Source organism: Monodon monoceros, unplaced genomic scaffold (assembly GCF_005190385.1).
Source record: "Monodon monoceros isolate NGI ecotype Baffin Bay Population unplaced genomic scaffold, NGI_Narwhal_1 Super_Scaffold_1, whole genome shotgun sequence".
NCBI classification, from domain to species: Eukaryota; Metazoa; Chordata; class Mammalia; order Artiodactyla; family Monodontidae; genus Monodon; species Monodon monoceros.
The window spans coordinates 55,226,084-55,250,605 of record NW_021703765.1 but is presented as its reverse complement, the minus strand read 5'-3'; the positions used below and the strand labels follow the sequence as shown (position 1 = coordinate 55,250,605).

The window sequence follows — 24,522 nt, the reverse complement described above, 5'->3', positions numbered from 1 at the left end:
TAAAATTGTGACATTTCAGCCCTGAAGGTACACATTGAGATGATTTAAGATTTTGAAGATGTTGCTGAGATAAACCATTTAACGAGGATGCTGAACTCATGGCAGTGGTCTTTGGTGTTATAAGAAATTTCGTTTTTATCGTCTGCGTGTAAAATTCCTAGGAACCTCTTTCCCTCTGACAGCCATCATGTGGGGACTGAGAAACCGCTGCCCTGTGGCCCTGGCCCGGCCCTTTGCAAGCTCGCTAAAAACCTGTGCCTCGCTAGCTGTGATTCCATCCCATGCCCAGTTCCTCCCATTTCTTTCAATATTGAATTGTGATCAGGGGAGTATTGTTGGCTGCCAGCTCCTGCCTGTGAATAATGTAGGATGCTTGTCGACATCCTACGATGGCGTAGGCGCTCTTCTGTGGGGCACGTATTTCACTGGTGCTCTGCTGGTGCTGGTGACCACCGACCTTCTGCAGTCTGTGTAGTGGCTCAGACATTGTCATCACAGGATCATCTCTCTGCTCTTGCAGTGGGGTTCTCAGTGATGAACAGGTATATCTACCAACTGCCCAAGAGTTGTTCCCACTGTGCACTTTTGACTTTGTCTACCCATGGAGCAAAGACCTGCTGGCACACACCCGTGAACACGATTGTATTTCATAAAGGAATTTTGCCAATAGCCCCTCTACTTTTCTCCAGGCATGGTGTTTTGTTTTTCTTTGTTTTTTTCTAGTGCTCTGACTCATTTTATTTTTAAATAATAGTATACCATTTGTATCTACTTTTGATATGAGGTATGGAACTTTGAATAATCCTTCTTCTCCAACATTAGTGACAAAATTCATCAATTTTATACTAGAAAGCATTATTTTGCAACTGTTTGGAGAACAGAAAATGACAAAACAAAACAACTTCACTTCCATACCCAGGAGCACATGGCGCTTCCCTGGAAGTGTCCTTGAAGCCTTCTGTGGCCTGAAGCCAGGTTTTGTTTTGTGTTTTGTTGCCACTCTGTCCCCTTAGTGGAACAAACAGTTGGCAGGCTTTCAGAAGACTTATGTCCTTACTTATGCTCTACCACTAAACTGGTGTGACCTTGAGAAAGTCTCTTAACCTCTCTGGGCTTCAGTTTATTTAGCTGTAAAAGTGGTTTTCAGGTCCACAAACCTTGTGATTTTTTATGACTGAATTTAATGGGCTTATTGTTTGCTTTAAGTGTGTGCTTCCAGTTCCCTTTTCTTCATCATAAAATATAATTTTATAAGCACAGCTCTCAATTATGTTCATAAAATACAAGATTTTTAGAAAGGAAAAACATCTTTATCTGCCATGAATAAACCATCACACAGAAAAGAGATGGAAGACAGGCAATGATATTTCTCAGTAGATGTTGCCTTTCGGATTGTTAAAATGACTGTCTTGGTTTTTGTTTGAAACCCTCCAAAGACTGCTGTGGCTGCTTGAGCCATACAGGTTCCTTGCAACATTACATAAAAGCTCCCAAATGTTCAACTGGGAAGCCATTTTGAAATGCTGACAAGACTGACGTTGCCCATCCCAACCTCTTGGCAGTGATTCATTGCCAGTGTCTTGCATTTATCATTCATATGTGATCTAATACTAGTTACTCCCCATCCCCAATTTTACATCTTTCAGTTTTGTTAAAACATGAAAAGTGTTCTCTCATTTTCTGCAGCTTCTTAAATTTCCTGTCAGCCTTATTATTATACTCTCCCCCGGTCTCTCCTTCCCCTTTGCTTTTCTTACCCATGTTGTGTTCATGTGTATGTATCTATGTATATGGTTGTGGTGCTTTTGGAAGTTAACTGAGACATTTCAAAGCAGTGAACAGGAGGTAGTCACACAGAGCTTGTTAAATACAATCTGCTGGAAAACAGAGCAGAAGTGAGAAGAAGGCTGGGAGAGTTAAACACACACATGACATTTACTTTTGTAGAAATAAAGTATTCCTGAGAAGTCATTCATTCTTGCCATTTCATTTTTGGTTTTCGTCAAATTTTTGGGTTTTGAGCTGTGAATGTAAGAAAGTTTCTAACGGCAGTTTACAAGCCAATTCATAAAGATTTTAAAACAATTTCATGTCCTTATAAAAAAAAAGCATGTACCCAAGCGTGGAAGAAGGTTGAATAAACTATGTTACGTGTACACAGTGGACAGTGCAGCTTAAAAGAGAATCTGGGCAGTGGCTGTGACCTGACATGAGGTGGTTTCCAGGGGACACTAGGAAGTGAACAATGCCAATGTAAAACAGCCTGTATAATATGCTGTCTTATGTGTAAGAAGGGAGGGAAAAATAAGAAGAAATATAAACGTAATTGCTTATTTTTGCAAGAAGAAACCCGGGAAGGATAAACCAGAAAAGAGTGAGGTTGGTTACCTTAAGAGGTAGAATGGGGTGGGTAGGACATGGGAAGGAGAGATACTTCTCTGAGTACCGTTTTGTAGAGCTCTAACTTTTGGAAGTACGTTAATATTCTGCATATTAAAATTGAAATAAATCATTAAGAAGTGAAAGAAAACAGAAACAAATGAACTCAGCCATATTTCAGGTGAATCCCATGATTGGACTGAAGGGAGAAAAAAGAATGAATCCAAGTAGTTTATGAACACAGTGTTTATATACCCCATTCTTGGATGGCAGAGCAGGAAGGGAAAATTGCAAACAAATCCTGAACTCTTTTTGTAGGTTTGTTTATTATAGTAGTGGGGGTAAAAGAGTTCTGAAACCACAGTACATACACTATAGGATTTAGTACCTGAGTAAGTGTGTTGACCTTGTTAGAGGAGAAATACAAATGTAGATCAAAAAAGACAGAATGAGCCCTCTGAGGATGGACTGAATTAGATGGATCTGTTTGAACTTAAGATTTATCATATATATGTATATACATATATGTGTATACATATGTGTAAATGTTTATGTCTGTATATGTGTTTTGTATGTAACTATAGTGAAGGAATTGCAGAATGTTGTAATTGTGTGATCAAAATTAACATCACCAATGGACCAGATGTGATGTGCTTAGAAGAACACATCATCACCCATATGGCAGGCTGGCAAAACAAGGCATAACCTGAATCTAATCACAGGGAAACATCAGACAAATCCAAAATGAGGAACTTTCTATTTTAAAAAATACAGGAGGGAAAACACTGTGTTCTTTTAAAATGTCAGTATTGTAAAAGATAAAGAAAGGCAATGGAAAATGTTCCAGATTAAGGGAGACTAAACAGACATGTCAATTAAATTTAATATCTGCCCTTAAACTGAATCCTATTCTGGAGGGAAAATATTATGAAGTGCATTGTTGGATAAATTGGAAAAATTGTAATATGAGTGGAAGATTAGTTAAAAGTAATGTCAAATTTACAGACGTTGATAAATGAGCTGTTGTTAAGTAAGAGAACGTTCCTATTTTTAGGTAAAATAGACTGCTCTTAGGGGAAAAATTTAGTGTTTAGGGGTAAAGAGCCCTCAAATGATTAAAAAATCATATGTACACGTATATGTATATGTATACATCTGCATCTGTATACACACAGACACTTGAGAGAGGGGGCAAACAGAAATGATAAAGCAAATGAGGTGGAATGTTAACAATAAATAAATCTAGGCAAAGGCTATACATGTTCTCTGTACTATTTTGTTCTTGGAACTTTCCTTTAAGTTTGACATGATTTCCAAATGAAAAGATTTTTCTCAAAAGAATAAATTACCCCTAAAATAGGCATTCGTAGATTAAGCAATCGTTAGTAGTGATTAAAAAGCAGCTCTAGATCTAATAGTGCTAGATTTTAATCATCATCTTCCATTAGTACACTTATAAGTTTATTCTCAATTAAGAATAAATAAACGAGTAATGTTGAATCTTCTCAAAACTGTCTGCTCAAAGCTATTAATCATTCAGCAAGGCTATGGGAAGCAAGACCAATATTGAAGAAAATAATAAATGGGAATGAATGAGAAAGTCTTTTATGAAATAAATTCCTTTTACAATAGCAATAAGCATAAAAGGTACATGGGAATAAACAGTACAGAGTCTTATGTGAAAATTTTAAAAACATCCTGGACAATGAAAATGATTAGATTAAATAGAAAGGGAACAAGTTCCTGAATTAGAAAACTGAGCATGATAAAGATTGCTCTCCAGATAAAAAGACTCATTATAAGCAATTAAGACAATGTGATGTAGGCAAATATGCCAACAAATAGGATTAAAAGGCCAGAATTATACCCAAAGACATGTAGAAACATGATATAATAGAGGAAACTTTGCAGATCAATGAAAGTACGATACTCAAAAAATTTTTTTTGAATAATTTGTTTTCCATATGAAAAAATAGAGCCCTACCTCACTCCACAGAAAAAATCAATTCCAATTGTATTGTAGATTTAAATGGGAAGAACAAAAGTTTTAAAATAACACTAGGAGGAGAAATAGCTTCAAGATGGTGGAAGAGTAAGACGTGGAGATCACCTTCCTCCCCACAAATACATCAGAAATACATCTACATGTGGAAAAACTCCTACAGAACACCTACTGAACGCTGGAAGAAGACCTCAGACCTCCCAAAAGGCAAGAAACACCCCACGTACCTGGGTAGGGCAAAAGAAAAAAGAAAAAACAGAGACAAAAGGATAGGGACGGGACCTGCACCAGTGGGAGGGAGCTGTGAAGGAGGAAAGGTTTCCACACACTAGGAAGCCCCTTCGCGGGCGGAGACTGTGGGTGGCGGAGCCACGGAGGAGAGCGCAGCAACAGGGGTGTGGAGGGCAAAGTGGAGAGATTCCTGCACAGAGGATCGGCGCCGACCAGCACTCACCAGCCTGAGAGGCTTCTCTGCTCACGTGCCGGGATGGGTGGGGGCTGGGAGCTGAGGCTCCGGCTTCACTGGATCCCAGGGAGAGGACTGGGGTTGGCGGTGTGAACACAGCCTGAAGAGGGCTACTGCACCACAGCTAGCTGGGAGGGAGTCCGGGAAAAAGTCTGGAGCTGCCGAAGAGACAAGAGACTTTTTCTTCCCTCTTTGTTTCCTGGTGTGCGAGGAGAGGGGATTAAGAGCGCCGCTTAAAGGAGCTCCAGAGATGGGCGCAACCTGCGGCTAAAAGTGCGGACCCCAGAGACGGGCATGAGACGCTAAGGCTGCTGCTGCAGCCACCAAGAAACCTGTATGCAAGCACAGGTCACTCTCCATACCTCCCCTCCTGGAGCCTGTAAAGCCCGCCACTGCCAGGGTCCTGTGATCCAGGGACAACTTCCCCGGGAGAACGCACGGCGCGCCTCAGGCTGCTGCAACGTCACGCCGGCCTCTGCCGCCGCAGGCCCGCCCCGCACTCTGTGCCCCTCCCTCCCCCCGGCCTGAGTGAGCCAGAGCCCCCGAATCAGCGGCTCCTTTAACCCCGTCCTGTCTGAGCGAAGAACAGACGCCCTCAGGCAACTTACACGCAGAAGCGGGTCCAAATCCAAAGCTGAACCCCGGGAGCTGTGAGAATAAAGAAGAGAAAGGGAAATCTCTCCCAGCAGCCTCAGAAGAGGCGGATTAAATCTCCACCATCAACTTGATGTACCTGCATCTGTGGAATACCTGAATAGACAACGAATCATCCCAAATTGAGGAGGTGGACTTTGGGAGCAAGGTTTATGATTTTTTCCCCTTTTCCTCTTTTTGTGAGTGTGTATGTGTATGCTTCTGTGTGAGATTTTGTCTGTATAGCTTTGCTTTTACCATTTGTCCTAGAGTTCTGTCTGTCTTTTTTTTTTTATTAAAAAAATATTTTTTCTTAATAATTATTTTTTTATTTTAATAACTTTATTTTATTTTATCTTCTTCTTTCTTTCTTTCTTCTTTTTCTCCCTTTTATTCTGAGCCGTGTGGAGGACAGGCTCTTGGTGCTCCAGCCAGGCGTCAGGGCTATGCCACTGAGGTGGGAGAGCCAAGTTCAGGAAACTGGTCCACAAGAGACCTCCCAGCTCCGTGTAATATCAAACGGCGAAAATCTCCCAGAGATCTCCATCTCAACGCCAAGACCCAGCTCCACTCAACGACCAGAAAGCTACAGTGCAGGACATCCTATGCCGAACAACTAGCAAGACAGGAACACAACCCCACCCATTAGCACAGAGGCTGCCTAAAATCATAATAAGGCCACAGACACCCCAAAGCACACCACCAGACATGGACCTGCCCACCAGAAAGACAAGATCCAGCCTCATCCACCAGAACACAGGCACTAGTCCCCTCCACCAGGAAGCCTACACAACACACTAAACCAGCCTAAGCCACTGGGGACAGACACCAAAAACAACGGAAACTACGAACCTGCAGCCTGCGAAAAGGAGACCCCAAACACAGTAAGTTAAGCAAAATGAGAAGACAGAGAAACACACAGCAGATGAAGGAGCAAGGTAAAAACCCACCAGACCTAAGAAATGAAGAGGAAATAGGCAGTCTACCTGAAAAAGAATTCAGAATAATGATAGTACAGATGATCCAAAATCTGGGAAACAGAATGGAGAAAATACAAGAAACGTTTAACAAGGACCTAGAAGAACTAAAGAGCAAAGAAACAGTGATGAACAACACAATAAATGAAATTAAAAATTCTCTAGAAGGGATCAATAGCAGAATAACTGAGGCAGAAGAACGGATAAGTGACCTGGAAGATAAAATAGTGGAAATAGCTACTGCAGAGCAGAATAAAGAAAAAAGAATGAAAAGATTTGAGGACAGTCTCAGAGATCTCTGCGACAACATTAAATGCACCAATGTTCCAATTATAGGGGTCCCAGAAGAAGAAGAGAAAAAGAAAGGGACTGAGAAAATATTTGAAGAGATTATAGTTGAAAACTTCCCTAATATGGGAAAGGAAATAGTTAATCAAGTCCAGGAAGCACAGAGAGTCCCATACAGGATAAATCCAAGGAGAAATACACCAAGACACATATTAATCAAACTGTCAAAAATTAAATACAAAGAAAACATATTAAAAGCAGCAAGGGAAAAACAACAAATAACACACAAGGAAATCTCCATAAGGTTAACAGCTTATTTTTCAGCAGAAAATCTGCAAGCCAGAAGGGAGTGGCAGGACATATTGAAAGTGATGAAGGAGAAAAACCTACAACCAAGATTACTGTTCCCAGAAAGGATCTCATTCACATTTGACAGAGAAATTAAAAGCTTTACAGACAAGCAAAATCTAAGAGAATTCAGCACCACCAGACCAGCTTTACAACAAATTGTAAAGGAACTTCTCTAGGCAGGAAACACAAGAGAAGGAAAAGACCTACAATAATAAACCAAAACAATTAAGAAAATGGTAATAGGAGCATACATATTGATAATTACCTTAAATGTAAATGGTTTAAATGCTCCAACCAAAAGACATAGACTGGCTGAATGGATACAAAAACAAGACCTGTATATATGCCATCTACAAGAGACCCACTTCAGACATAAGGACACATACAGATTGAAAGTGAGGGGATGGGAAAAGATATTCCATGCAAATGGAAATCGAAAGAAAGCTGGAGTATCAATTCTCATATCAGACAAAATAGACTTTAAAATAAAGACTATTAGAAGAGACAAAGAAGGACACTACATAATGATCAAGCGATCAATCCAAGAAGAAGACACAACAATTGTAAATAGGAGCACCTCAATACATAAGGCAAATACGAACAGGCATAAAAGGGGAAATTGACAGTAACACAATCAGAGTAGGGGACTTTAACACCCCACTTTCACCAATAGACAGATCATCAAAAATGAAAATAAATAAGGAAACCCAAGCTTTAAATGATACATTAAACAAGATGGACTTAATTGATATTTATAGGACATTCCATCTAGAAGCAACAGAATACACATTCTTCTCAAGTGCTTACGGAACATTCTCCAGGATCATATCTTGAGTCACAAATCAAGCCTTGGTAAATTTAAGAAAATTGAAATCGTATCAAGTATCTTTTCTGACCACAACACTATGAGACTAGATATCAATTACAGGAAAAAAATCTGTAAGAAATACAAACACATGGAGGCTAAACAACACGCTACTTAATAACCAAGAGATCACTGAAGAAATCAAAGAGGAAATCAAAAAATACCTAGAAACAAATGACAATGAAAACACAACGACCCAAAACCTATGGGATGAAGCAAAAGTAGTTCTACGGGGGAAGTTTATAGCAATACAATCCTACCTTAAGAAACAAGAAACATCTCAAATAAACAACCTAATCTTACACCTAAAGCAATTAGAGAAAGAAAAACAAACCCCAAAATTAGCAGAAGGAAAGAAATCATAAAGATCAGATTAGAAATAAATGAGAAAAGAATGAAGGAAACGATACCAAAGATCAATAAAACTAAAAGCTGGTTCTTTGAGAAGATAAACAAAATTGATAAACTATTAGCCAGACTTATCAAGAAAAAAAGGGAGAAGACCCAAATCAATAGAATTAGAAATGAAAAAGGAGAAGTAACAACTGACACTGCAGAAATACAAAAGATCATGAGAGATTACTACAAGCAACTCTATGCCAATAAAATGGACAACCCAGAAGAAATGGACAAATTCTTAGAAAAGCACAACCTTCCGAGATTGAACCAGGAAGAAATAGAAAATACGAACAGACCAATCACAAGCACTGAAATTGAGACTGTGATTAAAAATCTTCCAACAAACAGAAGCCCAGGACCAGATGGCTTTCACAGGCGAAAGAATTCTATCAAACATTAGAGAAGAGCTAAAACCTATCCTTCTCAAACTCTTCCACAATATAACAGAGGGAGGAACACTCCCAAACTCATTCTACGAGGCCACCATCACCCTGGTACCAAAACCAGACAAAGATGTCACAAAGAAAGAAAACTACGGGCCAATATCACTGATGAACAAAGATGCAAAAATTCTCAACAAAATACTAGCAAACAGAATCCAACAGCACATTAAAAGGATCATACACCATGATCAAGTGGGGTTTATCCCAGGAATGCAAGGATTCTTCAATATATGCAAGTCAATCAACATGATAAACCATATTAACAAATTGAAGGAGAAAAGCCATATGATCATCTCGATAGATGCAGAAAAACCTTTTGACAAAATTCAACACCGATTTATGATAAAAACCCTCCAGAAAGTAGGCGTAGAGGGAACTTACCTCAACATAATAAAGGCCATATATGACAAACCCACAGCCAACATCGTTCTCAGTGGTAAAAAACTGAAAGCATTTCCTGTAAGATCAGGAACAAGACAAGGATGTCCACTCTCACCACTATTATTCAACATAGTTTTGGAAGTTTTAGCCACAGCAATCAGAAGAAAAACAAATAAAAGTAATCCAAATCGGAAAAGAAGAAGTAAAGCTGTCACTGTTTGCAGATGACATAATACTATACATAGAGAATCCTAAGATGCTACCAGATAACTACTAGAGCTAATCAATGAATTTGGTAAAGTAGCAGGATACAAAATTAATGCACAGAAATCTCTTGTATCCCTATACACTAATGATGAAAAATCTGAAGGTGAAATTAAGAAAACACTCCTATTTACCATTGCAACAAAAAGAATAAAATATCTAGGAATAAACCTACCAAAGGAGACAAAAAAACTGTATGCAGAAAATTATAAGACACTGATGAAAGAAATTAAAGATGTTACAAACAGATGGAGAGATATACCATGTTCTTAGATTGGAAGAATCAACATTGTGAAAATGACTCTACTACGCAAAGCAATCTACAGATTCAATGCAATCCCTATCAAACTACCACTGGCATTTTTCACAGAACTAGAACAAAAAATTTCACAATTTGTATGGAAACACAAAAGACCCCGAATAGCCAAAGCAATCTTGAGAAAGAAAAATGGAGCTGGAGGAATCAGGCTCCCTGACTTCAGACTATACTACAAAGCCACAGTAATCAAGACAGTATGGTACTGGCACAAAAACAGAAATATAGATCAATGGAACAGGATAGACAGCCCAGAGGTAAACCCACATACATATGGTCACCTTATCTTTGATAAAGGAGGCAAGAATATGCAGTGTAGAAAAGACAGCCTCTTCAATAAGTGGTGCTGGGAAAACTGGACAGCTACATGTAAAAGAATGAAATTAGAACACTCCCTAACACCATACAGAAAAATAAACTCAAAATGGATTAAAGACCTAAATGTAAGGCCAGGCTCCATCAAACTCTTAGAGGAAAACATAGGCAGAACACTCTATGACATAAATCACAGCAAGAACCTTTTTGACCCACCTCCTAGAGAAATGGTAATAAAAACAAAAATAAGCAAAAAACTTAAAAGGTTTTGCACAGCAAAGGAAACCATAAAGAAGATGAAAAGACAATGCTCAGAATGGGAGAAAATATTTGCAAATGAAGCAACTGACAAAGGATTAATCTCCAAAACATAGAAGCAACTCATGCAGCTCAATATCAAAAAAACCAACAACCCAATCCCAAAATGGGCAGAAGACCTAAATAGACATTTCTCCAAAGAAGATATACAGATTGCCAACAAACACATGAAAGAATGCTCAATATCATTAATCATTAGAGAAATGGAAATCAAAACTACAATGAGATATCATCTCACACTGGTCAGCGTGGCCATCATCAAAAAATCTACAAAGAAATGCTGGAGAGGGTGTGGAGAAAAGGGAACCCTCTTGCACTGTTGGTGGGAATGTAAATTGATACAGCCACTATGGAGAACAGTATGGAGGTTCCTTAAAAAACTACAAATAGAACTACCATATGACCCAGCAATCCCACTACTGAGCATATACCCTGAGAAAACCATAATTCAAAAAGAGTCATGTACCACAATGTTCACTGCAGCACTATTTACAATAGCCAGGACATGGAAGCAACCTAAGTGTCCATCAACAGATGAATGGATAAAGAAGATGTGGCACATGCATACAGTGGAATATTACTCAGCCATATAAAGGAACGAAACTGAGTTATTTGCAGTGAGGTGGATGGACCTAGAGACTGTCATACAGAGTGAAGTAAGTCAGAAAGAGAAAAACAAATACCGTATGCTAACACATATATATGGAATCTAAAGAAGGAAAAAAAATGGTCGAAGAACCTAGGGGCAAGACAGGAATAAAGATGCAGACCTACTAGAGAATGGACTTGAGGATACTGGGAGCCGGAAGGGTAAGCTGGGACAAAGTGAGAAAGTGGCATGGACATATATACACTACCAAACGTAAAATGGATGGAGTGGGAAGCAGCCGCATAGCACAGGGAGATTAGCTCAGTACTTTGTGACCACCTAGAGGGGTGGGATAGGGAGCGTGGGAGGGAGGGAGATGCAAGAGGAAAGAGATATGGGGACACATGTATATGTATAACTGATTCACTTTGTCATAAAGCAGAAACTAACAGACCATTGTAAAGCAATTATACTCCAATAAAGATGTTAAAAAATAAAATAACAGTAGGAGAATATCTATGTAACTTCAGTGTTGCAAGGGATTTCATGGGCTAGATGTGCCAACTGTACAGCAAATAGCTGATATATTTTATTACGTTAAAATAAAATTCTCCACAGTCATCATAAACAATGTGAAAAGCCAAGTAAGTCACAGATTGGGACTAAGTAACCATTATAATCAACAAAGGATTGTGTCCAGAGTACAGGAAGAGCTCCTTCAGATCATTAAGGAAAAATGGGCAAAAGGAGTAGGTGGGGAGTTCACAGGACATAAAGTTTGGCAGATGAACTATTTCAAAGAACGTACAACCAATCAAGCCGTCTTTGAGGGCAAAATCTCCAAGAGCAGGCTTCTTTCTTTGGTTATATTATTGAGCTTCCAAACGTGTATGATTGTGTGCATAGAGACACCAAGTTTTTTAATATCAAACTGTGAAGATATTTCGGTGATTAATATTATATCATGAAATTTCGTAGGACCAGTCCTTTCCGGAGCGTGAAAATGGTTTTCAGGTTGGAATGAGATTAGAAGGCATTGACCCCCGTCATCCATCTGTGTTTTGTGTGCTTTCTGTAGCTGAGGTAAGAAATAGTGTTATTGTCTTGGGCTAATTGCAGTGACAGGAAAGAATTTTCTAGAGAATGACGAATTTCAGTACTTTGTGTTATAAACAAGCCCAAGTACATTATGGATTTATTTTATTCAGTGATGAGTGAAGTATGTTCTTTAATGACATTTTTTCCTTGTCTGAAGATTAATTTTCTAAGTTTCTCATTACTAGTGGTAACTCTTGATTTAATTGGTAAATAGTTTTCACCTGAGGTTGATAAAAATCAGTGAATCCCACAATGTTGCTTTTGTCTGTTAAAAGAGACAATTATTCAAGTTTTATCTGAACTAATGAGAAATGTATATGAAAAAATCCATGCTTATGAATTATATATTTATATAAATACATGAATTTTATGAAAATTATATAGGGTGAGGAGCCATTGATCAAGTAAATGGCTTATATAATATTTACTAAACATTTTATGTTATTAAATTGATAAAAGACCTCAGTATTTCGAATAACATCAAACATAGAAAACACTATTCACTTAATTTACTGAATGATTATAGTTATTGAACTTGTATAGCATGTCTAGGAGATGTGTTTCATAGACTGTTTTTCTTTGTTGAGTATGCTGGATCCATATGTTAGGTTAAGTAAGGTCATACCCATTTTGGTTTTTGCTGTGTACTTTAGGTTACACTGTTTTGGGGTATGAATCCAAGCCAGACAGCAGGAGATGGGGTTTCTGAAAGGAATATTTGCTAGGTATTGAATGAACAAATAAACAACTTGTCGCTTAATGGTTATGTAAATTGACCTCAGATTCCTAGACTGAGTAAAAGGATAGGTTTTTTTGCAGAAAAATTTTTGATACTTGAAAGATAGTGTCTAGTTTGTCAGCATTTGTCTTATCCAGATTCATCTATGAATTTGTTCTTTAAGACATTTGGATGTAAGGATTGGTTCATATATATTGATGGTGTTGACAGAATAAATGAATATTTTGTTAATTTTGTGTACACTTCAAATGCATGACTCTTAATGAACGATTGTAAACATTCCGTTTTGCAGGTGTGTGGTTACCGTCTCAGACTTCATTTTGACGGTTATTTAAGCTGCTATGATTTTTGGACTAATGCTGGTTCCCCTGACATTCATCCAGTAGGGTGGTGTGAAAAGACCAAACATGAATTACACATCCCTAAGGGTAAGTCAGGAGGAAAGGACAGTCAGCTTTTTAATGAAATACTAACAAGAGAGCCTGGTGTGAATTGATTTTCAAAATGAAAGTTTGATCCACAAAAAGCAGTAAGACTACAAGGATATCACTGTTAGAAATAAATAAATGTCTTTAAAGAAAAGCATCAGAGACCGTTTAGGTCAAATACTCTGAGGTACATAGGGCAGAAGTAAAATCTCATGAGGGCATTTTATCTTACATAAAGTCTATTAAACTTTATAAGGAATGAAGAAACTAATGTTTAAATTACAGTTGAAATAAAATATTTCACTTAATCAGTGATGCTGTACAGTGAGGAAACTTGATTCACTGTATATCATTTGTTTCAAGCAGAAATCATGGAGCACAGGGAACTATGAAAGTGAAAAATGCACTGTTTTCTTTCGATGGGAATTAAAAATCTCATCTTTGTCTTTTGTTGTGTGGGAGAGGAACTGGGTCTGGCAGACATGACTGAAACCTTTCTTACCTGCTGCCTGCTAGTGAGGTGAGGATTCATAGGTTGAGATGCCAGTGGGCCTGTTTCCTTGACCAGCATATTTGTATATAAGGTCTCCTGCTTGGGTGTTAGACTCCTGGCTGACCGTGGCAACTTCTGGAGTCACTGTATAGTCATTTTACTCTTAGGAAGCAGCTCAGGGTATCCTCTGGGATCCACCCCTGAGGCTGGCAGCAGGGTCCTCTGAGATTGCTGGGTTTCAGGGAGGTTGGAACAGGCCCCAGGCTCATTCACCCCGTGGGTGGTTGGTGTTCGTGGAGCCTTTCTTGTGTGCAGGCCCTGGAGACAGAGCAGTGAATAAAGGAAACCGTCTCTGTCTTCACGGGGCTTTCATTCCAGAGGGGAGAAGGAGGATAAACAGAGAGAAAGGTGTGTGTCTAGCGGCGACAGGCATGGAGCGCTGAGTGGGGTCCCAGGGCTGCCCTTGCAATAAGCAAGGTGAAGACAGGCCTGGGGTGTGACATCTGACAGGTGCCTGGACGGATGCACGACAGAGACAGCCAGCTGGCTCCCTGGGGAGGAGCACGTGTCAGAGCCCAGCAGCGGGTGTGGCGCAGACCGGTAATCACAGGAGTGCTGGAGCGAGCGGAGAGGCAAGGGCCAGGAGGGAGGAGATAAGTGAGAGGTGTCACCGTGGCCTTGAAGGCCAGTGCAAGGGGTTTGACGTCTGTTCTGTGACACTCAATCTGAGTATTTCCTGAGCCTGGTTATTTGGGCCAGCCCCACGCGAGCTGCTTTAGGGCACATGGACGGGAGGGTCAGGCATTTTATTGGGAAGCCCGTAAAGACAAGGGCAGAAAGCTGGAACTGCCACGTGGCCTGGGGGGCGGTTCTGTTGCCCCTGCAGTGTCTGGCTCCCCCGGGGCTGCTTACCATCAGGCCCACGCTGGCCTCGGGGACGTGGCTGCTTCAGGAGGCCTGAGGGACGCAGGAGATGAGACTCCTGTCAGGCCACCAGGGTACTGATTCCATATTTGAATGAGTTTTAAACTTCGTAGGGAATGACATGCATGGTGGGAAATCAAACTCAACAGTTTGGAATTCCATACATTAAAACAGCACTGAAACAGTTTAGAGATTTTAATATAAATCTTTTGTGTCTGCTAAAGGATTTTGGCAGAAATCTGAATTTATGGCAGAAAACTGAATAAGAATAGTATTGATACATTTATTATGCACATGGTTACATCTTGTGGGTATTTTGAATAATTCGTACTTTTTTTTAGGTTATAGAAAAGATAAATTTGTTTGGATGGATTACTTGAAGGCCTGCAAATTGCAAAATGCTCCCAAGAAATTATTCAGAAACAGAAATTCTGTAAGTATTTTCTTCCATAGTATAAATCAGATTTTTACTTCAACTTAAATTTCTTAAAATTCACTATGTATTCTGTTCTATTTTAATCTTTTAAGAATCCTTAGCTTCCTATGACTTTTCTCACTAGATTTGTCAGTTTCTTATGGGCATATTTGTTTTTCTTTTAAACATACAATTAAATAATTAGATGGGGAGAGTAGAAACATTTATATGTAAAGCTGGCTAAAATTTAAAATGCCTTTTAGAAGGTGTTTCTTTTTGCTTCTAGTGAGTTAGTCGTTTAAATTTAGTTTGATGCTTTGAGACCTGCTGATATGCCAGGTGGACTTTGACTGTACCTGGTCCAGTTGTATTTATCTGTAATGAAAAAGAGGGTGACGGTTCATATAGATTCGAAGGGTGTGTGAGGATTTGGGTGGAGCACACTCACCCTCTGTGTCCCAGCAGCCTAACAGGTGTTCAGGAGAGAAGGAGAAACAGTCACAGCCCTGCCTCCTCTGGGCCCCAGGTGAGGCCACACACCGCGGAAGGGCGGGAAGCCTGGAGCCAGGGAGGCCCCACGACCTGCTGGCTGTGTCCCCTGAGGACAGTCCCCACCCCCCAACCCCCTTCCCCAGGCTTCAGTGTCCTGCTCTTGAATCAGTGTTCTACAACTGTTCAACATGTTTCAGACTCGTATCAAGGAAGAGAGTTAGAGAAATGTGAAAATGCTTTAAGAAAAGTAATGTGCTAAAGGAAACCAAAAATCAGGGTCCAGTACAGGTAGTAAAGAAGTAGGGGAAAAAAACCCTCTTCTAGTCCCTGGATATTGTGTGTATATTTTCTAAATCCCAGGCCTGGCTAATTATAGCTACAGGAAAAGTGGGGCTTTATCATTGTCATGTTATTATAAATCATAGCCCTTAGTATTTTTAATACTAAAAAATATATGCAGGTACTAAAAAAAGCATTTGTTCTTTTTTCAACTATGATTTATTTATGGATAAGCGCATGTGTTCCTTAAATGTTGAGAAAGCCACTAATTTCAACACTTGATCAAAGTATAAGTGGTAATTTTAGTGCTAAAGAGCATATCTTTAAAACTTTTCCAAATAGCGGTATTTGGAAATATACCACCCATCTAAAGCCTACGGGGACCAGAGAAAATTATTTGATATTACTGTATTCAGTAAACAGTGTATTTTAAAATTAATACAGATTATTCTATGAACTGAAGAGGGAAAATGATGATGAAAGGGGAAATAAAACCTACCTGCACAACGAAAGAGAAAAGCACAGAGTAAAAGTTCACTTCCTGGGATTCCTTTTTTATGAATGTACACTTGGTAACAGTCTGTTGGAATATTTTTACTGGCTGGCTTCGTTCTGCAGTTTAAGTGTTGCTGCCCTGTAGACTTTTCTGATGCTAAACATGACAGAAGTTTTGACAGTGGCTCAGTCCTGTTTGGTGTCCTGTTTCTCTTTGTGCCTCTTCCCCATGTTAGAATGGGCCAGTGCCTAAGGAATTTCAGGTTGGAATGAAGCTGGAGGCTGTCGACAGGAAGAACCCTTCCTTGGTATGTGTGGCAACCGTAGCAGACATTGTTGGAGATCGCTTGCTAGTGCATTTTGACAGTTGGGATGATAGTTACGATTACTGGTGAGACACCAATCTGCGTTGTATTTTTGTGTGTTCGTGTTTGCCGTTAAGAATTTATGTTCATTCCATGACTGTCACTGTTCTTGCTGTTCTTATAGTAATGAGCATGAGGAACCTAGTGGCTGGCTTGTCACTACCTTCTTTTCCTCGTGAACTGTTGAATTAAAGAACCGAGAAAGTTTTTTTTTTCATCTCTGAGAGGTTGCCTAATGAGGCCTCATCTGAAATAACGTGACCAGTTCAGGGCAGTCCACTATATTGTGTCTAGTTTGTAAGGGAAGCATTTCTGTAAAGAGGAAGTTAAGAACTTGCAGTATTACTTTTTCCTGAAAAATGTTGAACTCAGACTGTCATATTTTTAAAAGGGAAGATTCAGGGAGAATGGAGTGAATTATTTGAAAGCCTGTGAAGAGCAGAGAGAATGTATGCTCACGATGCCATTAAACTAACATTGCATGAGTTAAAAGGATTTTCTGGGTGAAAACCTGAAATATGGAAGAGGGCACGGCAAAAATAATTTTTGTGGCATTTCTTAAGAGCATATCCTGAATAATTGACAAGTCCCCGCCTGAGGCTGTGATTCTTCATGTGCACGGTGGGAGGAGGGGGGCTGTTTTCTTCTTTGAACTAAGAAGAAGAGCATGGATTAATTGCTGTATGTGTCTTAGGTAGTATAGTCTGGGTTCCTGAAAAGGAGAGGGAGGAAATTGTGGGCATGTGGAGTCTGGCCCGTCTTATTAAAATTTGGACTGGCCTATTAATATTTTCCCTTGCTGCTAGCAAGAAGTGGTAGAAGGGGTTTATTAAAATGTTCACTCTCTGGGGAGATCACTGGCAGTTCAGGTCCTAGTCAAACGCTTTTAAAAGAAATACTTTTAAATTTCAAGAAGGTTATGTAAAAGAGAAGTTTGGCCACTCAGCTTACAAAATATAGAACTAAAATTACTTCTGTTTCTCTTAGGCTATAAAATATTTTAGCTATGCCGTAGTATTTTCCATGTCATCTCTTAATATCTAGAATGAACATTACTCTTGGATTCTTTCTCTGGTGTTAATATGGGATCTAAAATAGAATCCTGTTTTTGCAGGTGTGACGTCAATAGTCCTTATGTTCAGCCAGTTGGTTGGTGTCAGGAGCATGGAAGAACTCTGATAGCACCCCAAGGTGAGTGGACTGGCTGGGTTCTCTTTGAAGTCATCTCTGTGTGAGTGGCACTGCCCATTCTTATTTTTGTTTATGGACACCACATTTCAATACAACGTGTATGATAAAAATATCGTGCAAGATTCTGTGGACCATCAAGGGACCCAGATGTCTGAAATCTGCACATCCTTTCCCATAATGCAAATGGACTGTGTTTATAAAGACATATTAGGCAACCATTTAAAAAAAGTGCTATTTTTTTATCCAACGAAATGAGTGCAATCACTGTGAACTGACTTTTAAAACTAGCTATTTCCCCCTATGTAATTTAACTTATTACCAATGTTAATTCATTAATTGACCATTAGGTTATTAAATATACTTAACTTTGGAGTTAAGTGTAAGAAATGTAGAAACCTAAGAAGTGAGAATTAATAATGAGGGCCTAGACTTGCCAGACCCCTTCACCAAGCCAACTTAGTGGCTCAGCTAAACACTGACATAGGGACTTTCTTGTTATTTATCTGTTTTCTCATTACAGAAATGGAATCTCTCTCCATTTATTTAGTTCTTTGATTTATTTCAGTGGCATTTTGTGGTTTTTCTCATATAGATCTTACATATATTTTGCTAGATTTTATAACTATTCTGTTATTTTGAGTGCTAATGTATATGGTATTGTGTTTTAAATTTCAAATTTCACTTGTTCATTGCTGGTATATAGGAAAGCAGTTGAATTTTATATGTTAACCTTGTATCCTGCAACCTTGTTATAATCACTTATTGGTTCTTGGAGTTTTTTTGTTGATGCTTTTGGATATTCTACGCCTCTGTGAACAAGTTATATTTCTTTCTTCCCAGTCAATATATCGTTTATTTCCTTTACTTGTCTTATTGCATTAGCTAATATGTACCATGCTGTTTTTTGTTTTTGTTTTTGTTTTTGTTTTTTGCGGTATGCGGGCCTCTCACCGTCGCGGCCCCTCCCGCTGTGGAGCACAGGCTCCGGACGTGCAGGCCCAGCGGCCATGGCTCACAGGCCCAGCCGCTCCGTGGCACGTGGGATCCTCCCAGACTGGGGCACAAACCCGTGTTCCCTGCACTGGCAGGTGGACCCTCAACCACTGCGCCACCAGGGAAGCCCCCTGCCATGCTGTTTTGACCACTGTAGCTTTTTAGTCAGTTTTGAAATCTGGAAATGTGAACCCTCCAACTTTGTTCTTCTTTTTCAAGATTGCTTTGGCTATTTGCGGCCCCTTGCAGTTCTTTATGAATTTGAGGATTGGCTTTTCCATTTCTGGAGAAATGACTATTGGGATTTTGATAAGGGTTATGTTCAATGTAGACTGCTTTAGGGAGTGTTGCCATCTTAACAGTATTAAGTTTTCTAATCCATGAACATGGAATGTCTTTTCACCTACTTAGACCTTCTTTCATTTCTGTCAGCAGTATTTTTTAGTTTTGGGTGTACAGGTCTTTTACCTCCTTGGTTAAATTTATTGGTATTTTATTCTTTTGGATGCTGTTGTAAATGGAATTGTTTTATTTATTTATTTTTGGAATTTTTTTTTTATTTCTGGCATAAAGAAACACAAATGATTTCACAGTCTGCAATTTTGCTGAATTTGTTTATTAGCTCTAGTAGGTTTTTTGTGTGGATGCTATGGGATTTTTTCATATAGAATTGTGTAGTCTATCAAAATAGTAAAGTTCCAAAAAATTCATATTTCTAATTTGAATGCCTTTAATTTTGTGTCTTGCCTAATTATGCTAGCTAGGACTTCCAGTACAGTATTGAATGTAGCGGTAAAAGTAGGCATTCTTGTCTTTTTCCTAGTCTTAGGGTGAAAAGATTTCGGTCTCTCACTATCAAGTATGATATTAGCTGTGGGTTTTTCATAAATGCCCCATATCATATTAAGGAAGCTCCCTTTTACTCCTAGTTTTCTGAGCATTTTTATCATAAAAGGGTGTTGAATTCTGTACAGTGCTTTTTCTGCATCTATTGAGAAGATTGTGTGGGACTTTCTTCCCCTTTGTTTCATGGTGTATAATCCTTCTAATGTGCTGTTGAGTTCAGTTTGCTACAGTTCTGTTAAGAACTTTTGTATCTGTATTCATAAGGGGTATTGGTCTGTTGTTTTCTTGTCATGTCTTTGGCCTGTTCTTTTAAATGCTGTAAATGGAATTGTTTTCTTAATTTCATCTTTGGATTGTTCATTGCTACTTTGTAGAAATACAATGATTTTTGTGCAATGACCTTATACTCTGAATTCATTTATTTGCTCTAATAGTTGTGTGTGTGTGTGTGTGTGTGTGTGTGTGTGTGTGTTCCTTAGGATTTTCTATATGCAAAATTATGTCATCTATAAGTAAAGATACTTTCACTTCTTCCTTTCTGGTCTGAATACGTTTTCTTTCTTTCCTGAATCCTCTGTCTAGACCTCCCAGTGCATGTTGAACAATAGTGGCAGGATCAGACATGCTTTTCTTGTTCCTGATCCTAGGGGAACACTTCGTCTTCGCACATTAAACATGATGTTTGCTGTGAGCTTTTCGTGGATGCCCTTTATCAGATTGAGGAAGGTCCCCTCTGTTCCTAGTTGTTTTATCATGAAAGGGTCGTCCTGTATTCTGTTAATATGGTTTTATTATATTTATTGCTTTCTATATGTTGAAACAATCTTGTCTTCTTGGGATAAATGTCGTGTGTGTGTGTGTGTGTGTGTGTGTGTATAAATATATTTTTTCTTACATGTTGCTGCACTACTTGGTTAGCTAATATTTTATTGAGGAATTTTGTGTCTGTACTCATAAAATCATGTACTCTTTTTTTTTTAATGCATTACTTTAAAAAATATTTATTTATTTATTTGGTTGCACCAGGTCTTAGTTGTGGCAGGCAGTCTCCTTAGTTGCGGTTCCAGGGCTCCTTAGTTGTGGCACGCGGACTCTTAGTTGCAGCATACATGTGGGATCTAGTTCCCTGACCAAGGGTCAAACCCAGGCCGCCTGCATTGGGAGCATGGAGTCTTATCCATTGCGCCACCAGGGAAGTCCCAAAGTCATCTACTCTTTTAAAATGTTTTTATTCCTGTTAGAGTATCTAAAGCTGCTCTGAGTGCTAAGGAAAAACAGGATGAACAATAAGTCAAGAAGTTTGGTTATTTAAAACCTTAATCCACCATATGATTACTCGTATTCAGTGGGGACTCAACCATGTTAGAAAGGGGTCCCCTCTTATGGTGCTGCAGGGTATTGACCCTGCACAGTGGCCTTCACTGAATGCCGGAAAGCTTCCCATTTGGTTTGGGAAGTAAATGTAAAATGAAAATTCAAGCAGATTAGCCACTTAATCAAGGTATGATCAAGAGAGTGGAGTGTAATGAAAATATATGCAAAGGAGCTGTGAGTAAAAATTGGGTGAAGGCAATTAAAGCTGGGTGATAAACAAAATTGCTTAAAGCTCGTGATGAGTTGTGATCATGCTGATCTCTAGGTTTGTGGGAAAGCACGAGTGCACCAGAGATGTTAGTCCCTGGTTAGATGCACAAGAGAGGAGAGGTTTGAGGCCATGGGGTAGAAGGAGCCCTGAGGCAGGATAATAGAATGCTGTGCACTCAGATAGTTCACAAGTGGGAATTAAACATTAGATTTTAAAAGAAAAACCTACCAACCCACATAATCTTCAGATATTCTCTCCCCTACGACAAGGCTGGAGCTAGAACTGCTTGAAATACACATATATGTTATGTATTGTATTTTATATATATTATCTGTCATATATATTTTATATCTGTATATGTATATTCAGAGTTTATAGGAAAAGATAAGAAATTAACATTGTTTGGATGATTTGTTTCTGTTAGTAATTTGGTTCCTTTTTTTTTACTTAAGTTATTTTACTTAAAGTGAATTTGTGTTTTACACATCATTTATGCCTATAGATTTTTACATTAAATTTTATTTTATGGTTGTAATTACATATCAGAAAAAATGTATTTGCTATGTTCGTCATAGCTTGTGTGTGTGCGTGTAATTGTACTTCTGAGAGCGATTAAGGCTCTTGAAAGTGGAACAGCATGTGCTGATCTGTACAGTTACCCCTGGTATGCACTCACATTCTCATAGATTCCCGTTAAAAGAACTTCTTCAGAGAAAGAGAAAAAAAGATTACTTTTTGAAACATGTGACCTATAAATTGTAAAGTTGTTATTTTGCTGATGTAAGTTTAATCCAAGGTGTTACGTATTCTACTCAGTATCTTGCTACAAGGACTAAAAAATATGGCAGGGCCCTCTATTCCTTCAGAAGATGCAATCTGCTGGGATTTTAGTCAAAGTCACAAAATGACAAAAAAGTGTTAGGTAGGTGCATAGAAAACCCTGATAATACAGATGTTACATTTGAGGAGGAAAAGTCCCTGTCCAGACGGCTTGCCGGGCTTCATAGTGAGGTTCTGATCTTCATCTGGTGAAGGGCAGGCCATGTCCAGTTAACAGTCACCTCCTAACAAATAGGGGTAAATCTCATCCTTTTGTTGAAGTAAAATCTCCTAGTAGCATAGTTTTAGGTAGTACATCATATAGCCAACTCTGTACAATTAAAAATTAGATTGGTCTATTAAAGAACATTAATAGATTGTTAGCTAAAAGTTACCTTTTTTTCTTTTCTAGTTCTTTTGAATGGTATTGCTATTTTAAAAGTAACTCTGATTGCTTTGTATGTATACAAAGTTTCCAGTACACTTTATTGCTCAGTGACTTGTTTACCAGTTAAAACAGTGGTTTTTTTCAACAGTCTTGTATGTGTGAAAGTCTGTTCTGTAGTCAGCGACAGGAGCCTCCACCCCAACGAGCTTCCCGCTCAATCTGGGCAGGTGGACGGGGAGCCCTGCGGACCCTGTTGACTGACAGCGGGACCACGTCCCCCTGAGGGGTGGTGTCCTGCACTGAGATCCTCTCCAAATCTGCTGTCAACTGAACTCAGATTCAGTTCAGCAAACATCATCTCCACAGTGACTTCTGTGTTTACAGAAGGTGGAGAACCAAGTAAGAATAAAACACAATTCTTGCCCTGAAGGAAGGGATCTGTTTATATTTTTGTAAAAACTTTATTGAGATCTAATTCACATACTATACAGATCATCCATTTAAAGTGTAAGATTCAGTGTTTTTTTTTTAACATATTTACAGAGTTGTGTAACCATCACCACGATCAATTTTAGAAAGTTTCCGTCACCCCAGAAAGAAACCCTGAGCCACTTAGCTGTTATCCCCACCCTCCATTCCCTGCAGCATTTGGACACCATTAATCTACTCTTTGTCTTGCCTCTTCTGAATATTTCATGTAAATAGAATCATATGATATGTGGCCTTTTGTGTCTGGCTTCTTTCACTCAGCATAATGATTTTAGAGTTCATCCATGTTGCAGCATGTATGAGTACATTGTTTCTTTTTAGTTTCAAATAATATTCATTGTGTAGATAAACCACAATTTGTTTATTCATTCGTCAGTTGATGGGCATTTGGGTTGTTTTCACTTTTTGACTATTTCAGATACTGCTGCTGTGAATATCTGTGTATGAGTTTTTGCTTGAACATGTTTTCAGTTCTCTTGGGTATATATACTTAGGAGTGAAATTGCTGGGTCATATAGTAATTCTACATTTGCCTTACTGAGTAGTTAGTGAATAATTACTTACTGACTCTTCACCACAGGAGCTGCTCTGTTTTAATACCCATCAGTAGTGTGTGAGGGTTACAGTTCCTCCGCGTTCCTCCACACTTGCTGTCTGTGTTTTGTTTATATCATCACAGTGACTGTGAAGTGGAATCTCATCTTGGGTCTCATTTTTCTTGAATGCCCAATATGATGTTGGTAGCGAACCCAGGTCTGGCTGCTCGCCGCTCAAAAGCCAATTCTCAAGAGACAGGTGTTGGTAGGAAAGGAAAGCTTGCTTTATTTTGGAGGCCAGCAACCGGGGGAGAGGGTGGACTCCTGTCCGAGAACCAACTCCTGATGGCTGTTCAGGGGCAGGGGCTTTTAAAGGGGGGTTTCAGGGCTGTATAGGCAGAGGGAGGGAGCAGGACAGCACAGGCAGCTCTGACAGGCATCTTGAAATCAGTCACGTGGTGGTCTGATCAGCATCATCTTGGTTGTTTTAAGTGCAGTTAATCTTTAGTTCCAAGGTTTGTTCCCATTTCTTTGAGGCCAGTTCTCGGAATTGTGTGAAGCGGAGCAGCTTATGTCACAGCTTCAGTTTAGTCCTCATGTCGTCATCCTCCTCCACCTGGTGGGGCTTCAGTATCTGCAAAACGGCTCACAGGAGATGGCTAAGAATATTATCTATAGCCCTTAAGGAGGAACTGAAGGTCCTTGACTGTGCTTAATGACTAAGCTATTATTATTTGGTCTCCTTTTTTTTTTTTTTTTTTTTTTTTTTTTTGCGGTATGCGGGCCTCTCACCACTGTGGCCTCTCCCGTTGCGGAGCATGGGCTCCGGACGCACAGGCTCAGCGGCCATGGCTTACGGGCCCAGCCGCTCCGCGGCATGTGGGATCCTCCCGGACCGGGGCACGAACCCGTGCCCCCTGCATCGGCAGGCGGAATCTCAACCACTGCGCCACCAGGGAAG

General features: G+C 39.4%; 1 protein-coding gene across 6 annotated transcripts in view; it reads left to right on the top strand.

The window, feature by feature from the left end:
• Positions 1–24,522, top strand: part of L3MBTL4 (L3MBTL histone methyl-lysine binding protein 4) — a 352,211-nt gene that overhangs the window by 108,461 nt on the left and 219,228 nt on the right. For 5 of the 6 annotated variants that reach the window (XR_003794451.1, XR_003794450.1, XM_029228654.1 and 2 more), the window contains 5 exons: positions 11,965–12,069; positions 13,116–13,251; positions 15,010–15,101; positions 16,586–16,740; positions 17,829–17,905. Coding sequence is in view for 4 of the 6 variants with exons in the window: in XM_029228654.1 (XP_029084487.1) it covers positions 11,965–12,069; positions 13,116–13,251; positions 15,010–15,101; positions 16,586–16,740; positions 17,829–17,905 (565 nt within the window). In the remaining 2 variants the exon portion in view is untranslated. Of the gene's footprint in view, positions 1–11,137; positions 11,208–11,964; positions 12,070–13,115; positions 13,252–15,009; positions 15,102–16,585; positions 16,741–17,828; positions 17,906–24,522 lie in introns of those variants that run through there. The other variant, XM_029228670.1, reaches the window with a different exon arrangement.